This window comes from Macrotis lagotis, chromosome 3, assembly GCF_037893015.1.
Source record: "Macrotis lagotis isolate mMagLag1 chromosome 3, bilby.v1.9.chrom.fasta, whole genome shotgun sequence".
Lineage (NCBI taxonomy): Eukaryota > Metazoa > Chordata > Mammalia > Peramelemorphia > Peramelidae > Macrotis > Macrotis lagotis.
In genome coordinates this window covers 112512717-112532488 of record NC_133660.1, presented here as the reverse complement: position 1 = coordinate 112532488, position 19772 = coordinate 112512717, and the positions used below count along the sequence as shown (strand labels likewise).

General features: G+C 33.0%; 1 protein-coding gene across 17 annotated transcripts in view; it reads left to right on the top strand.

Moving 5' to 3' along the window:
- Nucleotides 1–15679, top strand: part of RBM46 (RNA binding motif protein 46) — a 74952-nt gene extending 59273 nt beyond the window's left edge. For 9 of the 17 annotated variants that reach the window (XM_074229075.1, XM_074229083.1, XM_074229078.1 and 6 more), the window contains one exon: nt 14510–15677. In XM_074229075.1, coding sequence (XP_074085176.1) covers nt 14510–14709 — 200 coding nt within the window. In that variant the 3' untranslated portion in view covers nt 14710–15677. Of the gene's footprint in view, nt 1–8940; nt 9005–13388; nt 14480–14509 lie in introns of those variants that run through there. The other 8 variants (XM_074229089.1, XM_074229086.1, XM_074229084.1 and 5 more) reach the window with 5 other exon arrangements.
- Nucleotides 15680–19772: the final 4093 nt, after the last annotated feature.

The window sequence follows — 19772 nt, the reverse complement described above, 5'->3', positions numbered from 1 at the left end:
AGGAAAAACTAAAATTGTCATTTAGTGGAAAGATCATGGACTCAGGAGATGGGGGGGTAGCATTCAGTTTGCCTGAGTTCAAGTCCCACTGTGACACTTAGTCCTTATGCACCCTTGGGCAAGTCATTTAGCTTCCCATTTCCTCAGACCTCATCTGCAAAATGAAGACATTGAATTAGAGAGTTTCTTAGGGGTCTTTCAGCTCTTGACTGATAATCCTTTGAAGTAACCAACCCTAGAAGATTCAGACATTGAAAATCCATGAGAAGAATTAATAGAAAAAAAGACCCAAAATTTATTTAAGGAATTTTGTGTTTGATCAATTTGCTCACCAAAAGGAAGGGATGCTATTGAGAAAAGCTATAAAAAGGAAATTCTGTGCAATCTTCCATTGATTGATTAAGGAAATGTGTGGCCTTGGGCAAGCCACTTTAACTCCATTGCCTTGCAAAAACCTAAAAAAAAAAGTAGGGGAAGAAATGAAGCAGTGATAAATCTGGAGTCTAAGGTAAAGATCCAAGGGACTTCAAAAACCTGAGTAATGTTGGTAGTTATGTAGTATTTTTCAAATAACCTTAAGAACATGTAAGTACTTAATAATATTTAACAATAAATATAAAATTATAAAGTGTATTTTTTTTAAAAAGACATTTTCAATACACACACACACAGTAAATACTCAATTTTGGGTGAATAAACTGTAAAAGAAACATTCTACCAATATTCATAAAAAAATTTTCCCCTTTTAAAATGAACTTTGGACCAGAGAAAGGAACAATTAAAATTTCAGTTTTAGCAGAACACAATAGTTCATCAAGTATCAAACCTGTAGCATGTTTCATCCAAACATATCTCCTCCTAATATGTCTCTTGTCCTTCCCCTCAAATATCTAGTGCAATATGCTTATGCCCTATTTCATGCTCAAAAATATTGAGTAATAGTAAATGGGATCTCATACTAGATAGATCTGACCATTTTATATTTGAATTTAATGTTTATTTTCATATTTTCTGTCTAAACATCTTAGCAAGCATCAGTTCTGTACTTAAAACTGTCTATAAAATAAATACCATTACTCTGAAGAAGAGTATGCAATTAATTATCTTTCCCTTAACAAAAAATCATACTTAAAACTAATTTTTTTGTATGATTTCCCTGTTTTTGACACTACTCTTCTCTCTGGCTTCTAGGCCTAAATCTTTGGAATATTATTTTCATTATTCCTCATACACTAAGTTACTTTCTTTTCTTCCCTTCTATAATGTTTTGCATTAATTCTTTATTCTCTTACCTCTATTATCCTCTACTCTTATTACTATCATATGTCTAAATTACTCCATTATTCTTACTGTCCTATAATTATTTACCAAGGTTTAAAATTCTTTTCTTGTAGTAATATCTATTCTGAGTTTCCATTATGAGTTCCTTAACATTGTTTATGAATTATTTTAAAAATACTCATTAACTTGTCTCCCTACTTCCCTTCCCAATTCTATCTTCTCTGGGATGCTGAAATTATTGTCTTAACAATACTGTTCTCTTTTATATTAATCCCTTGTTAAAAAAATCATATTGGCTTCCTGTCCTGGAAAGTCAAATGCAAAGTCCTTAACTTGTCTTCTAAAATTTTACCCCAACTTCTGACCTAGCACCAATCAACATATATTCTTTGTTCAGTCTTTGTTTACTGTTAAACCATATATACTTTGCCTGTTATTGCTCTTGCTTGTTTATATTAATGTTTGCAACGTTAAACTGAAAAGACTTATACTCTTTTCTCTTCTCTCCATCTGTCCTTAGAGATAAAGCCTCAAGTCCCAAACCTTTTTGGAGTATTAGCTGATAACTGTGCTATCCATTTTCAGAAATTCAAGTTTTTTTTTTTGTTTGTTTTTGTTTTTAGGATTTTGCAAGGCAAATGGGGTTAAGTGGCTTGCCCAAGGCCACACAACTTGGTAATTATTAAGTGTCTGAGGTCGGATTTGAACTCAGGCACTCCTGACTCCAGGGCCAGTGCTCTGTTCACTGCGCCACCTACTTGCCCCAATTCTATAGTTTTTAATGTATACACCACACAATTTGACAATTTATTATTTATTTATTATTATTATTTACACTTATTCTGATTATTTCCTTAAAATATTTCCCCTTCTATTATATGTTTCTTAAAACACATTCCATATTTTACACTTTATTTTGCCCTAATCTCATGTAAAGTTGTGCGCTTATATATAACCTACATGGTAACTAATAAGAGTAAGTACTTAACAAATAGTTGAGATGATTTGGGGGGGGGATTTGTTTTGTGGTTAGAGGAAAGAAGACTGGATTTATTAGGAGAATCAGCAGACAGCTTATATTTATGAGCGGCATGGTGTATGGTAGAATAGAAAGGGCACTGTGTGGGAGTCAGAAGACCCAGGTTAAAGTTTTAGTTCTTCAGCTTAACTGTGTATTATCATCCAAACCCAAGATTAATTATAAATAATCTTTCTCACAACAAATGGGTAGTAAAAGTTGGGAGATTTTATAAATCTAAAAGTGCTGTAATAAATGCTGAGTATTATGTTAGTTGGAATTGGCTAATAAGGCAGAGGGGGAAAGAGTTAAAAGGAGAAAGAAAAAAGAATAGTCCCTATTTTCAGGGACCACATCTTTACCTTCTCACAACTGAACCAAAGATGTAAATAAAGATAAAATTTTGGTTTATAGTTTTAAATTTTTTTTGGTTCAATAGAGCAAAATGTTGATTTTAATGGTCAATTCTTCTATCAAAATAATTCAAAATTAAGATAAAGTTTGACAGAAATAGCTTGCTTCACTGTCCTGCCAGTGTTTTCTCCTGTGATTGAAGAGATCTATTGCTGCCTACCAATTAAGCAGCATTCCTGTCAATGGTGAAGGCCAGATGTTCTTGATTGCAACTGACTGCACCAGCCCTTGTACATGGCAGAGCCTCCTGCAAAAGACTCTAATTATTCTGAGAGCTCAAGTAGAAGCATCTTTGTCTAATTGCATTTGGATTGGTCTCTATAGAACTCAATAGTTTTGTTTATCAGGGACAGATAGCAGAGGAGGACATTTTGGCTCCTGACTCAGCCAAGAGATTTTTTGAAATAATATTACATTCTTTTGGGGAAATTTGTTAGAGCTCCTTTAATGACTTTTCTCCACAACCACTCCCCTAACAAGCTTTCTTTTATGAAACAAAGACCCTTTTTTTTTAGGCTTTTTTTTTGCAAGGCAGTGGGGTTAAGTGGCTTGCCAAAGGCCACACAGCCAGGTAATTATTAAGTGTCTGAGACCGGATTTGAATTCAGGTACTCCTGACTCCAGGGCGGGTACTCTATCCACTGCACCACGTAGCTGCCCCTACAAAGACCCATTTTTTAAAATACCATCCTATTAGTATTGCCATATAGCAGAAAAACTTGGAATACAGTAGACTTCAGATAACTAAAAATTTTAGCCCTAGTCATTTCTGACTCTTTGGTCACCTCTACTATTACCAGTCTCCTAGCTGGTTGTTGTGTTGTATTTTTGGAGGGAACTTCAGATTAATGTGATCACAAAACCTTTTGAGTATCATAGACAGGTCAGTCTAGATAAGTTTAATTATCTAATCAAATTAATTAACTAATTGCATTTCTATAATGCTAAAATATTTAGAATACATTTTTCATCACAGCACAGTGATATTTAAGTAGTTACTAGCATTTTGCCAATTTAATAGATGAGGAAATTGAGACTCAGTATAGTTTAATGACTTAACCTCTTTTGATTTCAGTTTCATTATTCTTTCCCCTGTTATGGACTATTTCCTGAAAAACTTAGTGCATTTTTTTCTCCTTATCTATTTCTGAGCCCTAGGTCAAGTTATTAACAGTGTTGAAAGAAGTATAAGGTAATTAAGATTTTAAATACAATTTTTAAAAAGTTTTATTACTACCCTGTTGTACACAAAATCATTTCTTAAAACAGAAAAATATTTTAAATCCATTATACAATGACTTGTCAGATCTTGTATCCCACAATTTACATTCAGGGCCTCTTAACTCTACTCAGTTCTTGAGGACCAAAATTGATCATTAAACTAATTGGAGAGTTTTTAAAATTAGCTTATTTTATGCATGTGTGAATGAAAAAGCATTTTTAAAATGCTTTTTATGTGACAGGCATTGTACTCAATCCTGAAGTTTCAAATTAAAAAAAGTGAGGGAGGGGCAGCTAGGTGGCACAGTAGATAGAGCACTGGCCCCACCAGCCCAGGAGTCTGGAGTACCTGAGTTCAAATTCGACCTCAGACACTTAATTACCTAGCTGTGTGGCCTTGGGCAAGCCACTTAACCCCATTGCCTTGTAAAAACCTAAAAAAAAAAAAGGGAGAGTTACTGCAGGTGAGGAGTTGATATTCAAAGAGGGGGAGATAATGTATGGTGCCTTAAGGAAGATTTTAGTCTGGGGATTACAGAAATACTTGATCATTTGGTTGATTGAAATGCTCCTTAAAGAAGCAATGGCTGTATTTGATTGTATTGATTTAATAATGTGTCTAAAGAGAAAAATGAAAAGTGGGAGGGGGAGGGGGCATTGATCATTCACATGTGAAAGAAAGGTTAATATGAATGGTTGAATCAGAGAGGAAAGTGGCTACCTGCTGAGGAGCAGAAGTTATTGAATTAATTTCCCTAGTGTCTGAGGGCATGGATTCTAAAGGTTGTTGTGCCCTCTAAAGAATGAAACATGAAACAGTTTAGTAGTCTGGGTCTGCATAGAATACTAGCCAAAGGGGTGTATTTCATTCTCTTGGGTTCGACTTAATTAGCTTGAATAATCCATTCACAAGCATTTTTACATGTTTCTCTGAATCTTTCATATTCATCATTTATATGGTGGGAATATTTCATTATATTCCTGTGCTGCAACTTGGTCAGCCACTTCACAACAATTGGAGTGTATCTACTTTCTCCCTATTTGTTTTTCTTTGACAAAAAGTAGTATCTGTGGGACTTTTTTTGACCTATGTGACCTATTTGGGGGATTTACCCAGTAGTAGTATCACTGAATCAAAGAGAATGAACATAATTCCACATTGTCCTGCAAAAAGTTTGGGTCAGTTCATGGCTCCATCAGTAGTGTTTTAGTGACTCCTCCTTCCACATCGATGATACCTATTTTTTTATCTTTTTTTTCCTCATCAAAGATTTTTATTTATTTTGAGTTTTACAATTTTCCCCCCATCTTACTTCCCTCCCTCCACCCCCCCCCCCCAGAAAACAATTTGTCAGTCTTTATTTCCATGTTGTACATTGATCCAAATTGAGTGTGATGAGAAAATATCCTTAAGGAAGAAATAAAAAGTATGAGAGATAACTAGATCAGACAATAAGATACTGCTTCCCCCACCCCCCCAATTAAAGGGAATAGTCCTTGAACTTTGTTCAAACTCCATGGTTCTTTATCTGGATACAGATAGTATTCTCCATTGCACACAGCCCAAAATTGTTCCTGATTGTTGCACTGATGGAATGAGCAAGTCCATCAAGGTTGATTATCACCCCCATGTAGCTGTTAGGGTATACAGTGTTTTTTCTGGTTCTGCTCATCTCGCTCAGCAGATGATACCTATTTTGATCTTCATCTATAGAATGTGACCCATTAATGTACATATCTAGAGTCGGACAAATGGAAGTACAAAAGGCTGAATTGGGCCCAGAATTAAATAGAATGAGGATGGGATCGATAAATTGACTCCAGAAAATAAAAGTAAACCTATGCTTCTAGAAACAGGCTAATTCTTAGTACTAATATTTTATTAGTATGATATAACTGTGGTCATACTACAGGCTCTAAAGAATTAAAAATGAGTATCACATGGAAAACAATGAAGTGCTAGTAACAGACCGCAATATTGAAAAACAGTTCTTCAAAAAAAATAGTTGGAGCAAAAGATGTCATTAGGAAAATGTATGAAAAAACATTTGTGTGACAGGAGTGAAAGGTGACATTTAAGAACCCATCTCTAAGAACTACACTGATATCCTCATAATATTTGGGAAAAGCAAGAAAAGTTTGGAGCATGTAAAATGTCTCCTTGTGACAAACGTATGGGAGAACATGAATAAGAATCACATTGGAAAGACAAACATGGATGAGTTGCGATTTCCATCCTTTGGAGACAGCGAACAAATCAGTTCACAAAGACATTTGATTTGACTATCATCTGTGGCTTACTTTTATAGTGTGAGGTGAAATTTGAGGTATTTGAGTTTTTTGTTTTTCTTAGTAATATGGAACAAATCAATCATGTTGATGTTACAGAATTTTGAAAACTTCATATCCTTTACTTAACTGTTGGGATATGACTCATTTTATGTGTACCTTAAGTACAATTTTGTAACTGGGTTATACTGCTACTTTAATATATAGTCTGCAGTTGTTTGATATGAATGAAGCATTTAATTGAAATCCACAACAGTTTTATAAATACTTTAGAATGGATAACTTAAAATAGTCCATTTTTCATATTATTTGTGAACTCTAATTATAAAAGTATTCTATTTCTCCTTCATTCTCCTATGCAGGTCTAGACTGAGGGGCTGATGATCTTTCCAGTATATTGATGGATACAGAAAAAAACCTGAAACTTCAGGATAGTTATTTTCCTTATTTAGAGTACATTGGAATTCTGTAATTCATTTATTTTCTATTTTCAAAGAGAAAATAACAGTGTGACAGCTCTATATAAGTCAGAGAAACATTCCATCTCATTTTCCTTTCTCTTCTACCCACTAAACACTCATCCTTGAAGTTAAATTTAAACAGAACCATGCAAAATTTCCTTTCTATCATATAGATTTTCGGAAAATAATTGAGAAAAATTGAGATTTTTAATTTGCTTTTTTTCCCCTAGCTTTCAAAGACTTTAAATAGATCTGTGATCTCACTGATATGGGGATGAGTGAAAGATGTAATAACCTTAAGTGATATAGATCATAGCCTGCCCATTTCTTCCTATCCAGTATGATTCTTGCCAAGGACCTCCATGATTTTGTTAAAGGAGATCCCATTCAGCATGCTAGGGGCCTTCCTCAGCTTATGTTGACATGGTCAGGATACCAGTGGAATAGAGGGACCATCCATGAGGTTATCTCTTGCTCTCTTCACAAGTCCTGGCCAGATAATTTTTCATTCATTTATTTTATGATATTCTAATATTCTAATATGATATTCAATTCTTAATAATTACTATTTTATGATTTGTTTTAGCCTACCTGCACCATGTGATGCAACTTTCTAGGGTCCTCTAATTGAAATTTTTCTCAGACTAGATCCATATATAGTAACACTGCTAAAAAGATGGATCTTTGTTAGATGGAGACTTTTGGGCAACATTTACTTTAAAATAATAGAAGAGTAGGAATGCTATATTAAAAATTTGATTTTTATAAGAAGACCACAATCAAATTATCGGAACATTAAAAGGTTTCTACTTCTATCAATCTTTTAAGAGGTCATCCTATTCTGATTCACTTTCTTTTCCACTTGTAATTCCTGTGAACACATGTAGTAGTAGGAGCATTATGTTCATTATATGTTAACAATATATCATTTTTGGAGTCATTTTTCAGAATTTCATTTATTCGAAGATGTTTGAGAAACGAATTACAGAATTATGGGTTTTTTTACCCCTTCAATGAAAATCCTTGCATTAGGTGTTACCTGTCTCTCGATTGATACTGGAAGGTTAACAGTAATCAGTAACAAATTTTTACCCTCTTATTTTTTTATTTCATATTAAATTAAGGATTAGTAAAGAAGTAATTCCTGGGTCTAGATGTTAACTGCTGCAAACATTAAAAAGTGAAAGAGTTTTCTTTCCATACATTACCACCATTTCTACTTAATACTTCTCTGGAAGAATCTCCATTAAAACTTGTTTTATAATGTTATTGCCACTAGTGGAAGTTATTATGTCATAAGACAGAAGATCTTAAACATTTTCTTCTATTATTCTTTCTCATGGGTACCTTTCTGTTATGGTCAAATACTTCATTTTGGTTTCTTATTATATCATTGTCTTTTTGTGCATTTTCATTTGTGAATTCTTAGTAAGGGAGTAGCTAGGTGGCACAGTGAATAGAGCACTGACCTTGGAGTCAGGAGGATGGGAGTTCATATCCAGTCTCAGACACTTGACACTTACTGCTGTGTGATCTTGGGCAAGTCACTTAACCATGATTGCCTTGTGTCCAGAGCCATCTCCAGTTGTCATGATTCGTATCTGACCATTGGACTCAGATGGCTCTAGAAAGTGAGGCTAGTGACCTAGTATAGCACCCCTCCCTCAAATCTAATTTACTTGCTTGTCATGGCATCAACTCCCTGATGCCGTGGTCCTCTTTAAGGATGAATGAAGGACAAACATCATCATCATCATTATCATTATTATTATTATTATTATCATTATTAAACTAATATAAAATATTAAGCAGAATTTATTGGAGTAACAACTAGACCATGGTTTTTCATGCACATAAGGAGAAAACCTTTAAGTAGTTTGCTTAATTACTATGTAATATTGAATTAGTTGAATTAGGCCTTAATATAGGCAAAGCTTTTATTTTATCTTACTAGTTTGGCCTAGGTCCTTCCAAAGGGAAGGACCCTGTAATTTTTATACCCGTGTAGAAAAGTTAAGGAGAAAAATTTAATTCTTTTTTGCTAATTTGTTACCTCATAGTTCTCTTTGACAGATTCAAACATTACTAGTCCTTCAGAAAAAAATAACTTTTTAACTTTTTTTTCTAATTAATTTCTTATTTGCTACTCAACTGGTTTAATTTTTTTTTTAATCTGAAGCTGCCAGGGTTCCATACACTTCCAGGTTAGGGATCATATCCTAAAGATTCAATTCTTTTCTGTCTCCCTGCTTACAGACAGGGAACACAATCTCTTCAGCCTGGACCTGTGTAGGAGAATTTGGAGAAAATAAATTAAGAGGTAAGAAATATTCCTCTAGGAATATTTTGTTCTGTTGCTGAAGAAATATTTTATATGACATGTTTGACTTTTTAAAAGCCAGTATCATAAAAATAAATGCTAAAAACTGTTAAGTGAAATCAAATAAATGCTGATACCTATTCAAATTATATTCTCCTTTTATCATAAAAGTTGACTTTTTGTTTTTATTAACCTATTGTTGATAATGTCTTTAAGATAATTAAAATTATTAAAAATTATTTTATAGCTGTCTTTGTACTTTTAGTGTGCAAATGGACTCTGGCAGTTTTATTACAAAGCTGAAAGTACATGACAGATGCATTAATGTTAGAGCTATGTCTGAAATCATGATAGGAAAATCCGTAATAAATCCCCAAATGTGGTAATTTATGCATTTAGAGAATTAGAACTGTGAGGTAGAGATTGATGATTTAGGATCACAAGAACTTAGCTTAGTTTTTATAGTAATTCCTAGTAAGAAGTGCAGTATTTCCATTTTACATACCACTGACTTACACAGATTATGCATGTATGTAGGTATGTTTTTTCAAGGCATTGGGGTTAAGCACATAGATTTTAAAAAGTTGAGATCAGGTGGTTTTTAAGTGACACTATTTTTAAGTGAACCTTAACAGATATATTTTATGTAGATAAATACAAATATACTTCTGATATATGAATAGTGGTTTTTTAATAACTGAAAAATACTTTCCATTGAATTTGTAATTTTATTCACTTTATTAAGTTGTTCAAGAAAACAGAAGACTTAAAATACAAATAAATGCTAATCCGTTATAGCTGTTTCATATCATTCAGCCTTTTAGCCTGTGAAAAATATAACTAACTTCCTTTGAGACAGACTAGTTATGTAAATTAATAGGTAAAGATAAAAGCCTTAAAAATCTAAACCTCAAGCCATTTTTGAAGAATTCAATGGAAAAATTTAGCGATTGAAAAATAAACTTTAAAGTTTGAAAATAAAAACAGAATTCTGATGCTAAGTCTATATAGAACTTTTTGTCAGTAGCAAATGCTATAATACCTAAATTGCAATTTAAAAGGATAGAGATTTCAAGTAATACAGTATGTTTTCCCCTTCCTCAAAGAATATGATTTTAAAAAATACTATTCTCAAATTAATAAAGGGTTTGAAAAATATTTTAATTTTTAAAATGAAATTTCAAAAAACTTTTGAAATAATTATGGGGACTTACTGCTCAGAAAAAAAATAAACTGGAGTCCCTTCATATCTATGTTTGGGAGGTAGCCAGTTGTTGGAGGGAAATCTTACAATTTCTTCTTATGGTTGGAATGGAAGGGAGAGACCAGTAAAGGGGTGAAAATGTACTTTATAGTGATTCCACATTACATGTATCTCAACTCATAATATGTACCCGAAAATGAATTAGTTAATTTTTATGGGTAACAAACAGTTTGCTAATAGGATATTTTTAATCTGTATCTGAGTAATTTTTATTTCATACTGCATTACAGTAAAATCTATATTATGTTGGTGGAAAGGAACAAATAACATAGATAATTAAAAAAATAATTTACATTTGGCTTGGAAAAGCATTTTTGTACTTCTAATTTAATACTTATGTTTCTGTTCTGATAATTCATAATACTTTTAAAGCTATTATGCTCCCTGCAATACTGAAATCTCCATTCAAAGAGGAGAAATAACTATTACAAAGCAAGACAAAATATGATTATCGAATTCTAGAAAAGGGCACTAAGTAAAACGGGGCCTTTGGGGGAAAAATCTAAAGAAATAATTTTAAAAGGAAATAATCTACAAGAAAAGGAAAACTTTTAAGAGACTGTTTGAAATCCTTTTCGAGACTCCATCCCCTTAATGTGTGCTATCAGTACAAAAGACAAGACCATTCACTGAAAAGCAACAGTAGTAAACTGATAGGATGGTTCCTTTTTTTTTTTTTTTTTTTTTTTTAGGTTTTTGCAAGGCACGTAGGGTTAAGTGGCTTGCCCAAGGCCACACAGCTAGGTAATTATTAAGTGTCTGAGGCCAGATTTGAACTCAGGTACTCCTGACTCCAGGACCAATGCTCTATACACTGTGCCACCTATCTGCCTCTCTCCTATTATTTTGACTGCTTGATTAATAAGTCAAAAATAATAGGAGTCATCATTAGAAAAAGGGCATTTATCTCAGCTTGCCCCATGTGGGCATAAGATAATTATTTGAGGAAATCCATCCAGGGAACGCCTAAGCTATTGAAAAGCAGTTTAAAAAATAAATCACAGGAAGGCATTTAAATCAGTTATGCACATAGCATACTCAGGATATAAAGTGGATTTTTGGTTCAAGTTACATATTTAACATAGATATTAGGAATATTTCTATTCCCAGATTGTCAGATATTTCTATTCCCAGATTATCATTTGAAACCATATAAAAGTTATTTTATATTGTGAAGCCCAATTATTGGAACAAGTGGTGATATAATGGGTGTTCTTGGTTAAAATTAAAATTATCTATTTAATTGAATTGTGGCGGGGAATCATGTCATAGGTATAATTGTGTAACTGCTAGGCAATAATTTATTGTTACAACCTACCATTTTACTATAGGATTTGTGTTTTGGGGGTGAGGAAGCCTGAATTCTTGCCTCTGACTCTGGGAAAAATTTTAATCTCTTGGTCAGAATTTTTTTTGGGGGAGTGTGGAATGTAGGTACTGCTTTTATCATATGTTCAAGTTAATTAAATTACACCTACCATTGAATATTATTGAATGCCAACGAGACATTGGATAACAAACATAAAATTCTTAAGATAGTCTCTGGGGTTTCCTGGGGCTAAAGGGAACTGAGTAGTTGAATTAAATAAACTAGAAGGTCAGTATGGATAAAAAGGAAGCAAAAGAAAATAGCTCAATACCTGTGAAGACTTTTAATTGGTACTTTGGTATTTATTTGGTAATGGATTTTTTTTTAGTGTTCTATTTTCTTTCTCTTTGAATTCTACCTTGAGAAGTAATTGAATCTTTGAAATACAATTGAAATATAATCCCTGAAGGTATTCTAAGTGATCCCTAATAATAATAGTTTAAATGAACTTAGATTTCTATCCTAACCTAAGTGATGATTTTAGTTAATATTTTCTAATCATCATAGCGTTGTTGTTGTTGAAATACATCTATTTTTTTTCTCATTAGGATATATTTTTCAGAGAAAAAGCAATTACTTTTTGTTGACTTTTTAATCTTTGTAAATACCTAGTCTGGCATAATCTGGTACACAATACATTTTTGAATGATTTTTAAATTTTCTTGTAAAACTTTTTTAAATGCCTGTAATTTTCCTGGACTTTGCTATTTTTTGTGAAATTCTGAGGAAAGATTTGCTTTTGCTCATTATCATTAGACCTCATTTGGAATAAGATGGCACCAAAGGCTTAGTTGTGGAATAGGACTAGAATTATTTAGTATTATCACAGATAAAACTGGTGACTGGAGATATTAAATGACTTATCTAACATAATACACAGAGGTAGTATGAGCTAATTAATACTGAAGTGGATGCAGTCCTTTTCCCAAACAAGAGAGACATTGCTTAGTGTAGAAAACTGAGAGGAAGTTTGGTAGAGTGAGAAATGTATTGAATATGTGAAGTCAGAACTTAGGGTTCTCATCACACTGCTCTTTTCTGCTTTTGTAACTGAACAAATCACTTAGTAGTAGGTTTGAATTTTTTCCTCCTATAAAATTATGGGGTTGGATTAAGAGCCTTTTTAGCTCTAAATCTTCACCAGAGGAATTGTTCATATTCTTTTAGGACAGAAGTGTAATTTTTTTTTGACTAAAAGATTTGTTCTTCAAGATCTTTCAGGATAAACAAGAATTTCTGTCAGCCTGATTGATAAAAGAATACTAGAAAAGGTACTCTTCAAAAAATGATCAACTATAGAAAGGTATAGATAACCTAAAATGAATTTACTTTGGATTAATAATTACCAGAAGGTGATTTCCTAACTCTTTGTACCAATATGCATAACAGTACTGCTTATGAGATGGGATTTAAATAATATTACTTTTGAGATCACCTCATCCTAATGTTTGTGTTTACTGCACCTAGCTTAACTTAGTGTAGTTCATTCTGTAACTAATTTTTCAGGAAAGAACTATTAATCTAAGGCACTTTTTTTTCATTATGATTTCAAGAGGCATTCCATTTTAGAAAAGAAAAACAAAAATATTAGTTTCTTTATTGTAGTTCAAATAATTTCACTTCCTATGTTAGTGATGCAGTATACGTGCATGAAATAAAATGTTCATGATGAAGACATACTCTTTAAAATAATAAAATTAATGTTTTATAACCAACTTTTTAATTTTTGCATTTTTCTTTTTCTTAACTAGGTCCTTTCTGATGTTGCTTGAACTTATTCTCCTGATGTCGGTCTCATTCCTGTTGGCTAAACATTCACATTGGCCACATTAAGTTAATGCTTAGATATATATTTTAGGTGCCTCACTTTATAGTTATAGGAAAATAATACAGTGCAAACCTTAACCTGTGCATTAAATGACCTAATTTGTCCTTTTCTTCCATTCCTAGATAACATCATATCTTTTGGAAATAATACTTTTTGTAGCCTGCTTCAAATCATTTTAGGCTTATCCTACACTGAAGAGCATAGTTGAGTTTTTGGAAAGTTCAGGATTTATAAATTTGGTCTTTGATATATATATATATCTCTATATAGATATATATATATATATATATATAATTACAATTAATGATGCAGGAAAATTGCTGGAAATAATATATGTGTTTATTGTGAAATGGTAATTTTGCAAATACCGTATTTTAAACATTTTGCTTCAATATTTTGATATTTTTCTATACTATAAGTTGATTATGGTTGACTGAAGTTTTATTTTAAGAGATGATTAGTTTGATGTGTTTTATGTGACTAATAGCACTAAAACTTTAAATTGGTGAGTTGAGTTGTATAAAGGGTTTAAAGTAGTATTTAAACATGAAATATATTGGTAGTTACTTTGTAAGCACCAAATATTTCTGTAGTTCAGGGAGATGAATGGTTTTGCTAGTTAAGTCTTAATAACCATAATTCATAACCGAAGTACAAATGAATTGGCCTTTTTAGCTTTCTCCCCTGAGACTATGCATGTTAGCTTCAAACAAGCTTTACTGTGAAGCAGGATCAATTAGAAGTTTTCTTTTCCCAAATACAAAAAGACACAAAGTAAAACTAATGGCAAAAAAGAAAAATTTTTCCCATATAAAAAAAATCTCTGGAGAATTGTGTCAATGAAGGGCAAATAATACTAACTGGTAAAAAACTATCAAGATTTGCAGCATGTGCATGCTGAAACTATCTGTACTAATAACATCAGGATTTTGGGTGTTGAAACATATTATGTTAAACTGTGAATAGTATTACAATGCTTTGTTTCTGAATTAAATTGGTGTCCATAAAGATATGCAAAGTAACTATTCATGTATTTATTTACAGACTACAATTTCCGTCGCAGCTCAGTAAATAGTATTTCCCCTGTTAGTGCTACCCTCTCTTCCGGGACAGCCAGCGTGCTTCCTTATACATCAAGGCCTTATTCTTATCCAAGCTACCCCTTGTCACCAACAATATCGCTTGCTAATGGCAGCCATGTTGGACAGCGACTATATATCTCCAATCAGGCCTCATTCTTCTGAAGAAAGTGTTGTAAACATTAATGTAAAAATTTCTTTGTAAAGCTTACAGATTAAAATACTGTTTTATTTTTAGATCGGGTTTGCACATTTGGTTTGAAAGGAAAAATGTTTATTTTTCATTATAGTAATCCTGTGATATATGTGAACATGGATATGTTTAGTGCCTTGTCAGAAACAGGTTTAAAAAGTTATTCAATTGTTTCCCTTGAATTAGGATTCAGTAGGCTTCTATTCTTTTTAAACTTTTGGATTTTAAGTATTGCCAAGCCCTGATCTAAGAGTGGGCAGTAGAACCCAGTGGTTTATGTTAAATGTTTTTTAAATAATTCCTTTGCTGACCAGCATATCTTTAATATTGTAACACATGAAGACATTAGTTACATTAGATTTAGTTACCAAGGATCACTTACAATGTTGGAAATTAAAAGTTATTTAACCAGAAGCATCTAAACATTATGTGGCCAGAGAATGATGAGGAAAAAAGATTAAGTAGTAAATTTTTATTTAGTAGTAAACAAAAAACCATTTACTATTGTGGTCCTTGAAAATCATAATAAGTATTTTAGTTAATAATTACTTGTTGTAGAAATTATCATTTTTTGCTGTTAATTTATTGTGTTATTCTAGTTATTTTATTTTTAGTTTGTGATATTCAATGTATAGTAGTTGGAATAAGTGTTACGGTTTTTTAATGTTGAAATCATGTGTTGTTTAATTTCTGTACTTGAATTCAAACACTTTGACATTAAATTTAACATGTGTCTTTAACATGTGTCTGCTGTTTTAATTTTTTGGATTGCTCAAAATTATTTGCAGTTCCCATTTACTTTTCTTTCAAAATTTTTTTTTACCATTTCTCCTCTGAGACAAGTAGGGAACCGTTGCAAGAAAAATTATAGCCTATGCATACTAAAATCATGGGTCAGACATTTTTGTATAAAGATTTGTTGATATTGCCCAAAAGCACAACTGCAATAAATTTCTTTTTAGGAGTAAATAAAAATAGTTTGTGGCTGAACCTTTCTTTGGTGTCTTTATTACCTTATTTTTAATTTCTGAAGAATTTGTTGAAGCAGATGTACAGTGAAGAGATAATTGGAAATACTTCATTTTCAAAGCAGTATGTTATGGAATTATAAAGTGGATTTATTCAACTCTTCCAAGCCAAACTTGATGTGGTTCATGACTTTCAACTTTATCTTAACTCAAGTGATTTTCATTACTACATTCAGTAAAAATATCCATTTGTATTAAATGACAAGTCTTAAAAGACTGTATAATTTTAAATATGAAGTATATCAGTGATGTTATTAGCTTAGCAACACTTTTCTCTCCAGTGTCATAACTTAAGAAGTGCCAGTGTGGAGTTTTAAATGCAGAACTTGGTTTCATTAAAAGCCACTGTTGTGAGATTGACATGGAGTTTTCGTTTTCCTTACTTTCTTAGTAGTTTCTGGCTACTGGCTAATAATAAAGTAGCAAATATAGTAGCCTAAAGTCAAGGAAACACACTTAATTTAGTTGTACTTTTTATTGAAATATTTTGAATGTCCTTTATCTTTTTCTAGTTTTGAAATTAAACACTGCCCTCTCCCCTCATAAAAATATTTAAGTATATACAATAGAACACACAGAAATCTTAAACTATGAATCCCCATTTAATAGCATTTGCTTTATATTAAAAATACTTTATGTTCAAAACTGCTCTGCTTTTGTGTTCTTTTAATATTTCAAAGGCCCTCTAAATAAATTGCATTACTAATGCAAAGCTTCCTCTCCGTTTCAGATGAGTGGGTTTCATCTTATTGCCTGCTCTCCCTGCTTTTTTTTGATGTTTATATTGATGAGAAATAGCTCTTTCCTTTATTCAGATCCTTGAAACAGGTTTGGAATCATTTAGAACCATTTCACCCTAAGTAGCACTTTTTAATTTCTCAGTATACTCTAAAGATATAAATGTTCTGAAGGCATACTTTTCCCTTGCTCTTCCCTATTTGAATATATATATATGATTATTTTTTAGGTTTTTTTGCAAGGCATTGGGGTTAACTGTCTTGCCCAAGGCCACACAGCTAGGTAATTATTGTCTGAGGCCGGATTTGAACTCAGGTACTCATGACTCCAGGGCCAGTACTATCCACTGCACCACCTAGCCATCCCTTTATTTGAATATTATTAACATTGCATATAGTTCCTTCTAATTGCCAAACTTGACCTTTCCAGGCTTTTCTGAACTTTTTTTGGTTTGTATTTAAAAGTTCTTGTCTTTCACTTCTAAAAGTTTGCTATTCCTCCAATCTAGGATGAATTAATCCAGCTTTGCAGCATCAGTTATTGATTATAAACTCATCTTCTTGCCTTTGGGATCATGATTATGGTCTCATGGTACTTCCAACTTTTTTTTCCTTGATGCTGAAATTCTAAATTTTGGGTTGATACATTCCTGGGATTAACAGTGAATTTTTTTTTTTCTGTTTTTAGGTTCTTTGACTATTTTAAAACATTTGGGCAGTTAGTATTTATAATTTCTTGCAATATTGTGTCTGTACTTTTTTAAAAAATTAGTTTTTAAGGATTCTAGTGATTCTTAAATGTATCTTTGACCCTGTTTTTCAGGTCAGTGGTTTTTATTATTAGATGTTTTTTTTCCTGCTTTTTTCAATATATATTTTTTAAAAATAGTTTTCATCTTGAGTCACTAATATCTGTTTTGAGTTCCATTTAAGTAAGGTTTACTAAACTTACAAGTTTTTTAGGCTACTTATCCTTCCAGTTCTTTCCTCTTGAGTTTTTATTTCATCTTCCCATTTCTTCTAGGTACAAATGAATTTAGATCATATGGAAAATCCATATTTTTCCTTTTGAGTGAGGGCTTGAAACTGCAGATCTTGACAGTTTTCTGTATACTGGGCCATTAATATCAGTAATTGAGATAAATGTTAACCTTAATTGGGTTTTCAAAACTTCAGAGTCACAAGTAGAAGACTAAGACGTAAGGGAATAATTTGAAAAACTGTTTCAGTGACTGCAATTTCAATGAATTGACTATAAAAATGGCATCAGAAAAGCTAAAATAATCTTGAACTACGTTGCAGTATCACTTTCAAGAATATAGTATTTTTACTGTTCTTTTAACATGGTCAGTCTCATTTGGAGCATTCGTTATATTTTAGGAAAGACATTGATATAATGAAGTAAATAGAAAAAAGGGTGCAAGAAAAAAAGGGTGCAAGAAGCTGAACTTATACCATATGGAGGTAAGTTGACTTGGAGGTATTAATCAGTAAATATTAATTGCTAATGGCATGCTAAGTACTGGACTCAGAGGCAAAAAAATTTCCTCTGCTCTCAGAACTGAATTGGAAAAAAAGATAATGCAAAAAAAGTTGTATATACAGTATTAGGGAAGATAATCCCAGAAGAAAAACTAGTGTGGGGCAGCTAGGTGGCGTAGCAGATAAAGCACCAGCCTTGGAGTCAGGGGTACCTGGGTTCAAATACGGGTTCAGACACTTAAAATTACCTAGCTGTGTGGCCTTGGGCAAGCCACTTAACCCCATTTGCCTTACAAAAAAAACCCGACTAGTGATGATGGGGGGGGTCTTTGGTAAAGGAAGGCTAAAAAAAGGCGAGGAAGGTGTGCAAGTTTTATCTTTAAGAAAAAAGATTTAAGACGTTAGCAAGGATGAATAAAGCAAGGGATGTTTTTAAGGAATGGAGATGAGCATGTTTGTGGTCAGTAGGGAAGTAGTAAAGAGGAAGACATGAAATTTAGAGTGGGGATGATAGAATCTGGAAAAGACAGGATGTGATAAAATCCAAAAGTGTTAGGGCATGTTGTGTTTAATTGTATTATGGTTTATGCGTGTCCATCTAGATGTGGCTCATGGGGAGGAATAAACAGGAATCTCCAGTCTCCACTCAAACTTCTTCAAAGGAAACTGATTCCTGCCAGGAGGGAAGGCAGGATGATAGAGTTGGAGACTGGCCACTATTCTTAGGTAGAGTAGCAAGGTGGAATTCTCTCCCTGTCTCCACCAGTATTGTTAGTCTAGGTAAATCATTTTTAGATTTTAGCTGAGCTCTTGATCACTACCTCTTACTGGTGAAGGAGATCCTCAAGCTATATATCCAAGGTGTGACTTCCCCATTAGATGCCAGTTCCCCCAAAATGCAAATCGCAACCTACTTATCCAAGCCAATAATGTATGGGGTCGAGAATATGTACCAGAAATGTAGAGTGTCAATTAGGTCTGCCGCTGGGGAAGAGCTCAACCAAGAGGGACTCCACTCTCTAAAAGTCAAGGATCAGTCAGCTTGGCCAGCTGCTTAGTTTTATTGGAATAATCCATTTTTCTTACAGCTGAAATGGAAGCCAGGAGACTAGCATCATGTAGTCATGGAGGTTGAGTAATCAGTCTTCCTCAATTTAGAGTTTTGCACAAATGAACTTTGAACCTTGGTTGATAGATTGAGGTTTATCTTGACAGAAAGGTCCATCTCCTTTGTGAACTGAGTAGAGGAGATAATGTGGGAAGACATGAGTGAAATGAGAAGGGGAAAAGGGAGAATCTGTGGAAGACTTTTTTTTTACTCCTTTTGCTGATTCATGGAGTGAACATATCCACTGCAAGAACCTGTAAGGTTCCATTAGTGATGTTGCTGAGCTAGTTTCAGGAAACCAAAATACTTAGAATACAGAGGAAATGTCAGCTCTTCTTCCTGTTGAAACTTCTGATTTGTGAAGAGAAGGGATGTGGAAAGTGAGCAACTAGTTAACACTGCTTGCCCCAGGAGTCTTGGTGCAGCTTTAAGTGTGAGAGCCTTCAAACTGCACTAATTCTGGTAAACCTTATATGGGTGGCAGCAAAGAACAGGAATTAATTTCTTTGGACCTTGGATTATTACCAGTTATTGGATGTTAATGTATAAATTGTCTGGAATTTTGACTTGTGTAATCTAATTGTATAAGTATGAGCAGGATGTGTGATGAAAATGTGACAGAAATATGTATTTTGTTCAAAAGAAACACCTCCAATAAGGATAGTGTCGCTGTACGCAAA